A 13,965-nucleotide genomic window follows, 5' to 3' on the forward strand; every position below is an offset into this window, starting at 1 on the left:
CATGGAAATGAAATATTAGCCATTATACTGAAACTGATGCTGCACACACTGTTGAGAAAAGTAACACTGCAAATGGTGATGATATTGTTCAGATGTTTAAGCTGTCATTCCTGCAGAATAAGGAGGAGTAACAGAATTTTTTGATGGGAAAGACCTCCTCAGTGGTCTCAGTCTATGCCCGAAGCTGCCATGTACTGCCATAGTACTGAGCCAAGAGCGATGGAATCAAGCTATGGAGTACCACGAGTACCATAATAAAAAATAAATCTGTTAAAAAAATAAGGACATAAATGTGTAAATATAAAGAGAAATAAATAAAAGAATAAAAAAAATAAATCTGTGAAAAAATAAGGAAATAAATGTGCAAATGTAAAGAGGAATAAATAAAAGAATAAAGAAAGAAATACATCTGTTAAAAAATAAAGAAATAACTGTAAATACAAAGAGGAAAAAATAAAAGAATAAATAAATAAATCTGCTAAAAAATAAGGAAATAAATGTGTAAATGTAAAGAGGAATAAATAAAAGATTAAATAAAGAAATAAATCTGTTAAAAAATAAAGAAATAACTAAATATGAAGAGGAAAAAATGAAAGAATAAATAAATAAATATGTGAAAAAGTAAGGAAATAACTGTGTAAATATAAAGAGAAATAAATAAAAAAATTAATTAAAAAATATGGAAATAGAAAGGTAAATTTTGGCTTTGCTTTTGCCTTTGTTCTTTCCTTTTGTTCTTCCATTTTGCCATTGCTTTTTCCTTTTTGCCTTTGCTTTTAGTTGATGGCCTGAGCTGTCAATCAAATGGCTTAGGGCGGGGCTTTCTGTCCATGGTGAGTAGTCAATAAAAAAACAAACAAAAAAAAAACCTGGAAAAAACAAAAAAAGGAAAAAACAAAAGGAAAGGGAAAAGCAAAGACAAAATTTAACTTTATATTCCCATGTTTTAAATTTTCTTTTTAAAAAATGTATTCCTCTTTATATTTACACATTTATTTCTTTATTTTTTGACAGTTTCATTTTTTAATTTATTCTTTTATGTATTCCTCTTTATATTTACACATCTGTTTCCTTATTTTTTTGAACAGATTTTTAAAAATGTATTCCTCTTTCTACCTACACATTTATTTCCTTATTTTTTAAAAAACAGATTTACCTTTTATTATGGCACTCCTGTGATTCCATAAAGATCTCCTCTCTGATCCCTCCACCACTAAAGACTCCTGTGTATCCAGATCATGCAGTATGTGCTGACTTCTATATTTGCCCATACCAGCAGTGGGAGTGAACTGATTCAGCTGCGTCTGCTGATAAGAATCACCGTCCTCTCATAAATATCTGGCAGTTGGTGTGAACCCCAGTGTGCAGCTCTGACAGAGCTCTGATGGAGGCCTTTAGGGGAGCAGCAGGACAGCTGGTTGGACGCCCCACTCTCCATCTGAGCCAGGGACCTACAGGCCTGAATAAGCCCACACAAAAAAAGGTTTCCCCAACTGAGCAGACAGTGGCTGTCATCCAAGTGTGTTGACAAAGGACAGGACTGAAAACGGGCCTTTTTTCCCACTCTGAATGCACCCTCCCCCTCAACACATTTCCACTGAGTGAAAGGGAAGTCCAGCACACACACATATTACCACAATCCCACATTAAAGCTGGTTCCTTGCTGCTGACTATTTTTTTCTTCAGCTTTAAAGCAAGCAGAGAACTCTGCTGTGTGTGAGTGTGTACATCAGAGTAGGTGTAACCTCAGTGTTTGAGGCCAGGTGTGTGTTTAGCAGGTGTGGACTGCTACAAGGAGGAAAGTTAAATCCCACCTCCAACCTGCCATTTGCTGAAACATCCGTGTGTGTGTGAGTCATAATCACACAGTCTGACAAATATATTATATCAGTATGACACCCTACAGCACACACACTCTCCCTCCCTGTATGTGTGTGTGTGTGTGTGTGTGTGTGTGTGTGTGTGTGTGTGTGTGTGTTGTGTTTGCTCGTCTGTGCTCCCAGCTGACTGCAGTCCTGATGAGGGCGTGTTCACTGCGTTTACTCGGTACACAAACGTCGACGCACAGAGACGCAGACGCACACAAACACACGGGGAAACTTTTCACCAAACTTTTCGCAGATGGAACCGGCAGAGGCTGTCATGTAAAGGTAACACGACTTCTTTTTGATTTATGTTTCCTTGCGCGTATTTCTGGGGGTAAATCGGACAGAAGTGAGTTTGTAACCTGTGGTCCAGAAGGAAAAAGTTGTTGGCGACAGGTGTCCTGTCTCTCGCGGTGTTTCATGATGAGGAAAGTGCCTGTTTTGACCTAAATTACAACTTCCATGCAGATAAACAAGACGAAAATGTTCGGTAATCTGTCAGATTTTTTTTTTTTTATTAAATATTATAGTGTTTGCAAAAACAGTTTAATCAAAATTTGAGCTTACATCAGAGCAAAAGTTACCACAGGAACATTTTATGAGAGTAAAATATCACATACTCAGTATCATGCAATATAAACGCAACATGTGATTGCTTTAGTGTGAGTTTAGATGTGATAGATTGTGAAAACTGTGGTGCACCCATTGCATGATATCCTGTTTGTTGAACTAACAAGCTTGCACAGACAGTAGCTTTGCGCATGCGTTAGTTTCAGAGGCAGCCTCAAGGCTCCCAGACAAAAAATATTTTATTTTTGTGATTGTTGTGGAGGCAAATGACAGCTTATCTATAATATGAAGTGACAGTTTTTTTATCTTATACATTCTTGACCTAATCACTAATTGCGCATTTCAAAAACAAAACAGCTTCCTAGAGACATAAAGGCGTTCCTCTAAATCCCAGAGCCTACTCTACATTCCATAAGTCGACCAAGGAGCCTCTTTAGACTTAAACTTCATACCTAAGAGGGCCTCAAGTCCCTATTTCTGATCCTAGTTCTCTAACACTATCAAATCACTAAGCAGCAGTCAGCCTGTAACTCTGTACACATGATGTGACAGCAGATTAACAGATCATTACAATTTAACAAGGAGCTAACAGTTGAGTTTGCTTTCACGTGGTGCAGCAGGTTGTACATTATAATCGTTGTTAACATCCTCAGTATCAAATCAGGAAATATCAACTGAAATAGCATCATTGACCTTTTTGTGGAAGGTGTTTTGTAGTTCTTCAAGGCCGTCCGCAGAAGAGTATTTGGAGCAGGAAGTGGTGAGAGTGGTGGAAACAGCTTGAAAGTGTGCAGTGGTTTCCGTCATGGGGGTCGGCAACCGTCCAAAGATGAACTTGATGTGACTTGAGATTCAAATGATTCAAGAGCTTTGTCATATGCAACCATAAACAAGTTATCAGTGCAATGGAATTCTAAGCTCGCTGTGTCTCTACCTTGTTAACCTGAATGCACTCAATCAAAAACATTTATCACTTACTTTTAGACATACAAACTGAGGTAGTATTGAATATAGCATGTATCATATTTATGGTGTAAAGGGTCAAAGTGTGGAAAAAATATACCGCAGTGCTTTATTGCATGATGTCTTTTGGTCAGTGATGTTTGGAGAGGGCGGGTAGGGATGAGGCAGTAGCTTGGAAGTTTTAAAATGATTTATAGATAAAACTGAAGACAAAATATACCAATTCTGCATGTAATACTGCGTGTATTTGTGTATCATGAAACACTGGATGATTTCGCTACTTCAGGCATTTAAAATTATTCAGATGAAACACTCTGTGCCAGTAGACTGTGTTTCATTATGAGACCTTATGGGGCAATAATGTTTTGGAAATACTGGTTTGCAGCCAAAATGTTGCTCCAAAACTTCCAACAACAGGAGCAACCTTGCACTAGACCTGGTTTAGATTTCAGAACTTTTTAAAGTGAATACAATAAAAGGTGAATATATTGTATGTTTATTTTCTACTCTGGCACAGCATTAAAAAACGGTGACAGTACACTGATTAATTAGAGATTACCAGGTATGCTGTATTTGTTTAAGCATGATGTTCACACACACTTCTCTCTCAGGATGGAGGAGCGGCTTGACTCATCTCTGGACCTGAGCCACCTGACGGAGGAGGAGCAGTCCTCCATCCTGGAGGTTTTACAACGTGACTTGGAGTTACGTCATCGTGATGAAGGCCGCGTAAGGTCAGAGGTGACTGTTTAATCTCTTGAGGAGGCAGTTTGGTGCCATTCATTAACACTAACATACTAGCCTTGCATAGCCAGACCATTCTGTGCTTCAGAATGGTCTGGCTGCTCCTCAGTATCATTCTGATCTGGCTTCATTGTGTTTCACAATTGTACTGGGCAATGTGAAGCCCAGGATGCAACAACAGTGTCCCTTCTAAACAATGCTTGGAGATTTGTTTTGGTGGAACATTTGCACACAAGAAGGGCGAACATTATCCTTAAAATGGCATAAACCAAAAAAAAAATAGCAAGGCTGCCTTACTGCATCATCCAAGTCCTCGGCAGGACTTCAGATTTTCAGTGTGGTAGGTTGGAGCCTGGAGGCAGCTCTTTAGTAAAGGGAATTTTGAAACGCCACGTGAAATGTGCAGCCACTGGCAGGTTTATACCCGCAATCTACATCCAGTGAGTCAGACTGCAAACATAGAGACGGGAGATAAATAAAATGGAAAACCAACATAAAATGTCTCTGTGAGGTTGGGCCAGTGCGAACCTTCAGCTCCTCTGCTCCTTGCCATGCATTACACACATCTCTGTAACTCCACCAGAGGAATGAATCATTCCTCCAAGAGATGTTCCTTCATCTGGTGTTCTGATGGTGGTGTTGGAAGGCACTGCTGGTGCTGAATCTCCTGTATGTGTTAAGTTGAGATCAGGTGAAGACTGTAGTGTATGCTTCTTACCATTTTTATCAAATCTTTTTTTGAGCTCCTGTGAATTGGGAATTGAATTGTTATTCTGGAAGATAGGATGAAGGTGATCATTCACAATAACTTGTGTCCCACTAAAGCAGGGGTGTCAAACAAAAGGCCCGTGAGCCAAAACTGGCCCACCAGAGGGTCCAATCTGGCCCACAGGATGACTTTACAAAGTGTAAAAATTACTGAGGTGAAAATGAATACTTCCTGTGAAAATATTTAAAGACATTGAACATTGTGCAATATAATGTGAGTCAGCAGCTTTGTATGCCAGAGTTTGGTTTGGTTGAACCCTACTGTTGATGCACTTCTACAACTGTTATGCATTTTTGTGTATAAATTTTCAACATTTACCAGGCAGGGGGACAGCTTAACCTTCTTCCTTAATAGTTCCCACTTTAGTTTGTGTGGTGTGGTGTCAGGATTACTACACAGATGTGGAAATTAATGGGAATTTAATATAATTTCTAGATCATGGCAAGTTGTAAAATACTATATTGTTCAGTTCCAGATTTCTGCAACTAAATGTTTTGTGCCTTTGTAAACACTGTAATCTGTAAGTTGTGATACACAAATGATAAACCGAGGCTTAATATTGTCGAAATTTCGCTTTTTTTGCTTAATAAATTTCAGGTTGTTCATAATGTTTTGTAAAAAGATAGTTCATTAAATGTGTACTTTGCCAGAATGTACTTTTTTGCACTAAAACAAAGAGAAAAATTTGGAGTTGAGATCAAATTGGGCTGAATGTGGCCCCTGAACTAAAATGAGTTTGACACCTCAGCTCTAAAGGGACAAGTCACATGTCTGAGAACATTGTATTATATATAATATTGATTGCCTAATTGCATCATGTAGTACACTTCTAAAATTAGTGCATTTTATGTTGTAACCAGCAAAGTCAAATTCTCTTTGCCTGACACACTTCAGTTTTAACGCAACTACTTAAATGATTTCTGCCTACAGAAGAGCTTCTGTATCTGAGAAACACTCATGCAGTGTAGATAGCTGCAACCAACTATAGTCCTCATATCAATGAATTTTCTCAGTATCCTTTCTAATTTATCAACTGATTGTTTGTTCTATAAAAATGTCCATTGTCATTTCCAGAGATATGTCTTTGAAATATCTGTTTTGTGCAGTCTAAAACTGAAAAGAAAGACAAACAGGGCATTCTCACAACAGATGCTAAAACTATGAAAAATTTGAAATCTTTGTTTAAAAATGACTGAAGCATTTTAATCTCTCAATTCTTAGATATTATTATCTGAGTATTGTTGTTTTTTTCTCATTGATTGTCTGATCTGTCATTTATTTTTTTTAAAACACAGAAAATTGGCCTGAAGGTGACATCTTACAAATACAAAGTTACTCAATTTACAGTGACATGAAAGGAGTTGGAGCAGCACAACCTGACATTTGAGTGTCTGGCAATTTTCCTTCATTATTTGGTGAAATAATTAATCAGACATGGCAATTTTCCATAGTGCAATTGCTTCATTTATTGACACGTCATTTGAATATCAGGTGCATCAAGGAAAAAACGTCATGCTGTTTATGTAAACGGAACCTGGCAGGTCACGCTTTTTTGTAATAGCAGAGCTGACGCATGTGTTTGTCTTTTAACCTGCAGAAGTGACAACGGCGAGTGTTTCTGACGTACGCTGTCATCAGCTGTGTTTTGCAGACAAGAGGTTGTGATTGTTTTCTGAACTTGGCCTCCTGTCAACGCTGCAGGATCCTCGAGCAGACGGAGACAGATCCGGCACGGCTGCGCTTCCTCTCGGGCGCATGGTTCAGCGAGGAGCGCAGCAAACGCCACCGCAGTCAATCTTCGGGCTGCGACCTGGTCTGCGCCACAATACGCCACAGAAAGACCAAGAGCAGAGGTCAGTTTTCCGTTAATGCAGCGCTTTCATCGTTGGCCAGTGTGGCTGTTTTCCCCACCGCTATGGGGATATCCCAGTGATGGTTCTGTGGTTGTTGCTATGGTAACAGATTTGCCCCTAAATGAACTGTTCAACGGAGAGCGAGAGGAAACCACCAACAACAGCAACACGTCTCCCGAGGCAGAAGAAAGACTGAAGGACAGCAAAGAAGATGAGATTGAAGGGTTAGTGAGGGCGTCTGTCAGAGTAAATCCCTGCCTGTAACTTTTGTGCATAGCTGCATTTCCAATTTCTTATTTGTGTTTTCAGGATTGAAGGAAATTTGAAGTCTATCCCTGCACCCAGAACAAACATTCCTCTAGTTCAGGTCTGTGTGTTCGTTCATGTTTTCCCTTCATATCTTTTAAAATGCATTCTAAATAGTCATCTAAATCCCAATAAATCATCTTAAATTACAGGATGACCAGAATAGAAATGGTTCCGCGTCACCCAAAGGTATGAAAGTTTCTCTTCCACTGCCACTATGCCTCTTTAGCACACTCTGTACCATCATTAACTCATCGTTCTGTTCACAGAATGCGAAAGGAGAAGTAATGGCCACTCAGAGGAGCCTGAGGTGATTATACCACACCCACACACCCAGATTACCATGAATAATGGCCGGGGTAAACACTGTTTAGATGGCCTCTATTCCACCTCCTATTCACAGCAGACACTGTTATAAATAGTTCTGATGTGTGGCTCTGTCAAACATGTTGCCTTGTTTATTCCATAGAGTAGTTTAAGAATAATATGCATACAGTGGCACCATACAGTATTTAGACAACTTTTTATGCACTTTCTGTTGATTATTTCATTTTAAATTGATATTTTTCACCTTTGTTCGCCTTTGTTCTCATCAATCTACTGTCAATAACTCACAGTGACAAAGAGAAAACATTTTCTTTTCAAATTTATTATAATCGAAAACTGAAATCCCTCATTTATGAAGTCTTTCAGACCCTTTGCCATTGTATTCCTGATGTTGGTCAGATGCATCCTGTTTACTCTCAAGTCCCTCTCTGTTGCATAAACCTCGAAAACCACATCTCTGTGTATCAAACATTCATATATATGTTTATGAATAGAAAAAGTAAAAGTAATGTCTTCATGCCTTTAAATTGCTTAGATGTAATTCTACACTGTTTCTTCTACAATATGCAGATCTATGAAATCCCACCTTTTTCTCCTCCCACCGCTTCAATTTTTGTTGCAGCTTGAGAACACCAGCTCACCTCAGACTCTGCTCAAATGCTGCAAAACTTCTCTATGCTATACAAGTTGTTATATTGGAGTAATTCAGTCATGCACGCTTTGAAGAAAGGTAATGACACAACACAAAATCTCAATTAGTGCCTCTGAGATCGCCATCAGTACACTGCAATTCAACCATAATGAGACCAAAGTGTAAGATTCACTGCACTCCAAACACCAATTCTGTTGAACACCAGGCATTGCATAATCTCCTGCCTGATACCATCTTTTAGTAAAGCATGGTGGTGGCAGCATCATGCTATAGGGGTTCATCACAGGCGCAGGGAAACCGGTCAGACATGAAGGGACTATGAATGCAGCCAAACACAGAAATTATTCAAGAAGCGACACAAATAACACACCCAAGAGAACAATGGAATGGCTTCAGGACAAAACTCCTATCTGTCCTTGAGTTGCTTTGGGAAAGTTAGACTTAAACCCTAGAGAACATCTGCAGAGGGAATGGCAGATGCTTCCTGTCGTCTGATAGAGCTTTAGGGGGATAAACTGCTCAAATACAGATGTGCAAAGCTTGCAGAGACTTAACCGAGGAGAATCCAAACTGTAATTGCTCCCAAGGGGGCTACTACAATGTGTTGACTTATGCTTCTGAATACAGTTTGAAAATCATGTTTTCACTTTGTCATTATTAGTCTTCAGAGTGTATTGATGAATATGAATATGTGCTAAAAGTGAAGGAGTCGGAATACTTTCTGAAGTGACTGTATATACTAGTTAATGAAATGACAGATGTGACTAAGTATGACGCTGTGTGTGTGTGTGTGTGTGTGTGTGTGTGTATGTGTGTATGTGTGTGTGTGTGTGTGTTCAGGATGACTTGACTGACGGTCACAGTGGAGACAGTGACTCTCTGAGCAGCAGCCTGACAGAACCAGATCCAGCGTCTCTGAAAACAAGCAGCTCCACCAGCAGCCTTCACTCGGCCTATACGGTGCACACTCACGCACACACTCACATTTGATTAATTGACTATCCGGCGACGCAAGATGACTCAGCTTGGGACGGTGACGTAAAGGCTGTTCTTTGTTTTACGTGCGCGCGTGTGTGTGTGTGTTATAGCTCAGTGGAAGCATGATGAGTCTGTTCAGCTCGGGGGATTTCGGAGTGGTGGAGGTGAGGGGCCGCATCCAGTACTCATTGGTTTACGACACCCAGAAGGAGGAGCTGCAAGTCAGAGTGTATCGCTGCGAGGACATTGCTTCAGCACGCAAGAATCGTTCCGACCCGTAAGTGACGGCGTGTGCGTGCGCGTGCATGCGAATGTGCATAATGAATCATTAGTGTCATGCACTGAATCTATCACTGTATGTGTGTGTGTTTTCCACAGATATGTAAAAATCTATCTCTTGCCAGACAAGTCAAATCACAGTAAGAAGAAGACTGCAGTGAAGAAGAAGACACTAAACCCAGTCTACGATCAGACACTCCGAGTGAGACTCTCTCTCATTTACATATTACATAAAGTAGCAGCAATCAAATCCCCCATCTGCCATTTGTCCCGTGGCTCTTCTCCATGCGGCCTGCAACATGCACCGCAGCCATTTAACATACTGTATGATGACAGAACACACTTATGATGTGTTTCTTTGTCACAGAATGCAAGATCCTGCAATGCTTTGTCCTGCACTTGCTCTCTTTATCCTGTTATGTACTAACTGTCTGATTCTTTCAGTATAAAGTGCGGATCGGCGAGCTGCGCAGCAGGACTTTGAACCTCTCCGTGTGGCATGCCGAGCCCCTGGGGAGGAACGTGTTTCTGGGGGAGGTGGAGGTTTCTCTGGGGCTCTGGGACTGGACCTGCATGCAGCCGCTGTGGCAGGACCTGCAGCCGCGGGTAGGACAGACCTGACGCCAGTGCGTGCATGCAAATGCGTAGTCACATTAAATTAGCATGCACGTTTGAATATCCCCAGATAAATATTTACCAAAACACTGTGATGCCAGCGTGTACGTTTGTTTAGTGTCTGGGTGTCTGTGTGAGCAGCAGTTTTGGCAGCTTTGTTGGAAACACAGAATATGGGGAGGAGTGTCTCTTGTGTCTGGGAGAGCTGAAGGGAGAGGAAGACATGCTGTGAATTTCAACTAAGGTTTTATGTAACCTTAATCTTTCCTAGCTTCCACACGTCTGCCTCTCTTCCCACTTACTTTGTTGTCTTTTCCTATGACTTAATCTTTTTTTTTTGTACTTTTTGTACTCTCTGTTCACAGGTTTATCTGAGCCCAGACTCCATTAACAGTCGAGGGAACATCATGCTCTCTATTAAATTCATCCCAGATGGATTCGAGGGTGAGCAGAAACCATACTGTACATGCATCGTGGATATGCACTTTATGTTCGACTCCTATAGCACAGTCACCTGAGTCTCGTACGCTCTGTGTGTTTAAGGTGGCGGTCTGCCTCTGACAGGAGAGCTCCACATCTGGCTTCGGGAGGCTCAAGGTCTCCTGTCCAACAAAGGAGGCGCTGTAGACTCCTTTGTGAGAAGGTGTGTCAGCTCTGCGACACACTGCCTCACATTGTGTCTTCACTAATCCATCCTGGTATCATTTGTAGTGCACGACCTGTAATCCGGATGCTATATTTTCAGCAATAATTAATCTCAATTCTCTATATTCACATATACATTTGGGATTATTTATGATGTTTTTCTGAATTTTACTTATGATATTTATTTGAATGCTATTTCAAATTGTAATTGTTTTAGGATTCATCATTCCTGTATTTTCACATGCACATCCATGTATCTGGAATTAAGAGTTCATTGTATTATAATTGTATTATTTGCTTCATATGAGATCACTTGTCCTATAAGATCATCTTTTACATTTGGATCTTATTTTGTTTAGAGACATGGCTCATTTTCAGGAGTTAAATCTGCCCTGTTTTATATGAGTTTTGCTCTTTCGCCTACATTTTTCTTTACTCTTAAAATCACACTGTTCCTTCTCTGCACCCCGCAAGCTACATACTCCCAGACGCCAGTCGACAGAGCGGTCAGAAGACGCGGGTGGTGAAGCGCTCCATCAGCCCGACCTATAACCACACCATGGTGTACGACGGCTTCCAGACCAGCGACCTGAGAGAGGCCTGCGCTGAGCTTACCGTCTGGCACCGCGAAGGGTTAAAGACACATATCTTAGGAGGGATCCGTCTGAGCTGTGGAAGCGGTGAGAATCTCTGCTGCTCTGTGCATTTTGATAGTATTATTTACATTTGCGTTACGAAAGAGCAGCTGTTTCCAATACAAAAGGGACGAATGCAAAGACAAATTCACGTTCAGCAAGACTTCATATAATTTTGCACTGAAATAACACACAGTTGTAATAATGTGACATTCTCGAATGGTAAATGTTTTGCACTTTTTACCTTCCCATTCACACATACAGTAATGGCAGCACAGCAGGGTGCTTGCCTGACGTCAAAATCACTGTCTTGCCCAACGACATTTTGGATTGGGAGGGATTGAGCCACCAATCATGTGATTACTTCACCAGCTGAGTCACTGTCACTCTTGATATTTGTTTTTTTGTTTTCAGTATAGGGTGCTGTTTCTTGTTTGTGTTTCAAATGCTTCCATAAGTACAGTCACTTCCCATACAGTTTAATATTTTTTGAGTACTAACCTTGAAATACCACAATTTGAATATCATGATTACTATAAACTTTCTCTGAAATACGTTAGTTTCAAACAGTAGACCATGGATAGCAGAAGTAAGCAGATTTTTAATCATGGATCTTTGCTTTAAACACCCTTACTAAACACTGAAGCTTTTATCCGTATCTTTTCTTGTGTTTTTCTAGGTTTATTGTGAATATATTCTGTGATGGGCAATATTTTAGTCGACAGTAAGGCGTGGAGTTAATGCTGTAAGAGTCACAAGCGACTAGGGACAGCATTTTTTTTCTCCTGTGCTGCAGTGCTTGTGGATACCAGCCTGTTTTATGCAGCAGATCTTATCTCTTATCTAACATGTCTCAACCCTCTCGCTACTTTTAAAATAGCTCCCTTATGCTTGCTTTGTTCGTCTATTTAAGTCAGTAGTTGACTGGAGACTTGACCTGTTTAAATTCAGCTTTGACAACATTTTCTTTTTGTGTTTTTTTTGCCCCGTTTTTGTATAAAGCTGTGATTTGAGATTCAGTGTTGTCTCATTTGACATTTTGCAGGTTTGCAGCACTTTCTGTATCCAGAGATGTGACATTAAAGGAGCTGCTGCATGGTTGGTTTATTGTGAGGTCAGCTTTGTAGACGGTGTCATGCATACAGCATCAGGTTTCCTCTGCCGTGGTGTTTAGGAGCGGCGTGTGATAATATTTCAGTCCAGTATTTCCTGTTGGGCTGAATTTTGTCCCGCTGGCATTCCAGGCATTTCAGATGGTCGTGTCACCAGAGCGAGGTCATCACTGTGTCTCAGTGTCACTGTGCATCGCTAAGTATCCCTTAATGAGTTGGTTGCTTTTGAAATCTGCCACACAGACTGCAAGATTTGCTGAAATTGGTGTTGCCAGCGAACTTACATTCGTGTGCATAGAGGAAAACAGTTATATCAGATAATCTATTAGTCATAAGGTTGTTTGCGGCAGTACTGATAATGTTGTTTTGCTCATGGTTATTGTGGTTGACATTTGCTGAAATTGGTGTTACCAGTGAACTTATATTTGTGTGCATAATGGAAAACAGTTATATCAGATAATCATATATATATATATATATATATATACACATACATACATATATATATATATATATATATATATATATATATATACACATACATACATATATATATATATATATATATATATATATATATATACACATACATACATATATATATATCAGATAATCTAGTAGTCATAAGGTTGTTTGCATCAGTACTGACAGTGTTGTTTTGCTCATGGTTGGTGTTATTGTGGTTGACATGGAGTGAGTAGTGCTTAAGATCAAATCACTGACAGCTGAGCTCCATCTTCTGTCTGACTGTGATCAAGATTTTGTCAGTATTGTGGTAGGAAGTGACAACTTTGAGGGTTTCCTTCTTGTAAACAAATTTTTCAGCATAAAGTTGTAGTATTCAGAACGCAGGACTGTAGACTATTGAGATTGTTTATAATTCTGATTTCTTAGTTTCTGTAAGGTATTGTCTCTATTTGTAGTCTACCGATGAAATCATTTACTTTTCAAGGCAAGCCTGCACTGACAGCAAACCACTAATAGCAGTGTGGTTTGCACAAGTAGCACAAGGAAATGCAGCATATGTGCACGTTTGTACAGGAAGAGTGGTCAGTTTTTGGAACTACTTCTTCAGTAAGAAAAGCTGCGTGTGCTCGCAGCTAATGACTCACTGGTAGTACCCGCAGCATCAGTATTAAACAGTTGTGTGGGCTGTTTTTAATGGCAGGTCAGAGTTACGGTGAGGCTGTCAGCTGGATGGACTCCACAGAAGAGGAAGTTACTGTGTGGACCTCCATGATCGAAAACCCAAACCACTGGATCGACACAACACTGCCAATCAGAACTAACCTCACACATCGGTCCGAGTGACTCAGACATGTCCTGCACACACACACACACGCACTTTCATATGTTGGTTCATATGATGTTCGGACTGAAAGGCCACCCTCTTCACGTGGGCACATTTAACTGTCACAATGACACACACACATAGACTGTTTGTTTCTGTTTTTCATAAAACACACAAAGAAAGCAGTAGCGGTGCAATATTGTGACTTCATGGTGTAGATTAGAAATGTTTAGCTTTAAAATCAAACCTGTCTGCATTTCATATGTTTTTACTTGCATCTTTTAGTTCAATCTGTGTATAATATGATGAAGACATGTGTAATGCATTGTAGGTAATTAATTAAATATCAACTGATGAATCA

At 40.0% G+C, this 13,965-nt stretch overlaps 1 protein-coding gene across 1 annotated transcript; it reads left to right on the plus strand.

The window, feature by feature from the left end:
• Positions 1 to 1,977: 1,977 nt before the first annotated feature.
• On the plus strand, positions 1,978 to 13,965 carry sytl1 (synaptotagmin-like 1). The gene is made up of 15 exons (XM_023269051.3): positions 1,978 to 2,150; positions 4,010 to 4,132; positions 6,613 to 6,764; positions 6,874 to 6,988; positions 7,074 to 7,131; positions 7,223 to 7,259; positions 7,340 to 7,380; positions 8,890 to 9,009; positions 9,138 to 9,304; positions 9,406 to 9,508; positions 9,751 to 9,912; positions 10,287 to 10,365; positions 10,465 to 10,564; positions 11,041 to 11,246; positions 13,482 to 13,965. The coding sequence occupies exons 2-15, from the start codon at positions 4,011 to 4,013 to the stop codon at positions 13,622 to 13,624; spliced, it is 1,605 nt and encodes a 534-aa protein (XP_023124819.2). The 5' UTR covers positions 1,978 to 2,150; position 4,010; the 3' UTR covers positions 13,625 to 13,965.

Source organism: Amphiprion ocellaris, chromosome 15 (genome assembly GCF_022539595.1).
Source record: "Amphiprion ocellaris isolate individual 3 ecotype Okinawa chromosome 15, ASM2253959v1, whole genome shotgun sequence".
Taxonomy (NCBI): Eukaryota; Metazoa; Chordata; class Actinopteri; family Pomacentridae; genus Amphiprion; species Amphiprion ocellaris.

Bases quoted from the DNA above. Each gene is read 5' to 3' on its own strand.
- sytl1 (XM_023269051.3), top strand. From the start codon at position 4,011: ATGGAGGAGCGGCTTGACTCATCTCTGGACCTGAGCCACCTGACGGAG. The intron at 9,509-9,750 runs GTGAGACTCTCT...TGATTCTTTCAG, and splicing joins TCTACGATCAGACACTCCGA to TATAAAGTGCGGATCGGCGA. The intron at 9,913-10,286 runs GTAGGACAGACC...CTCTGTTCACAG, and splicing joins GGCAGGACCTGCAGCCGCGG to GTTTATCTGAGCCCAGACTC.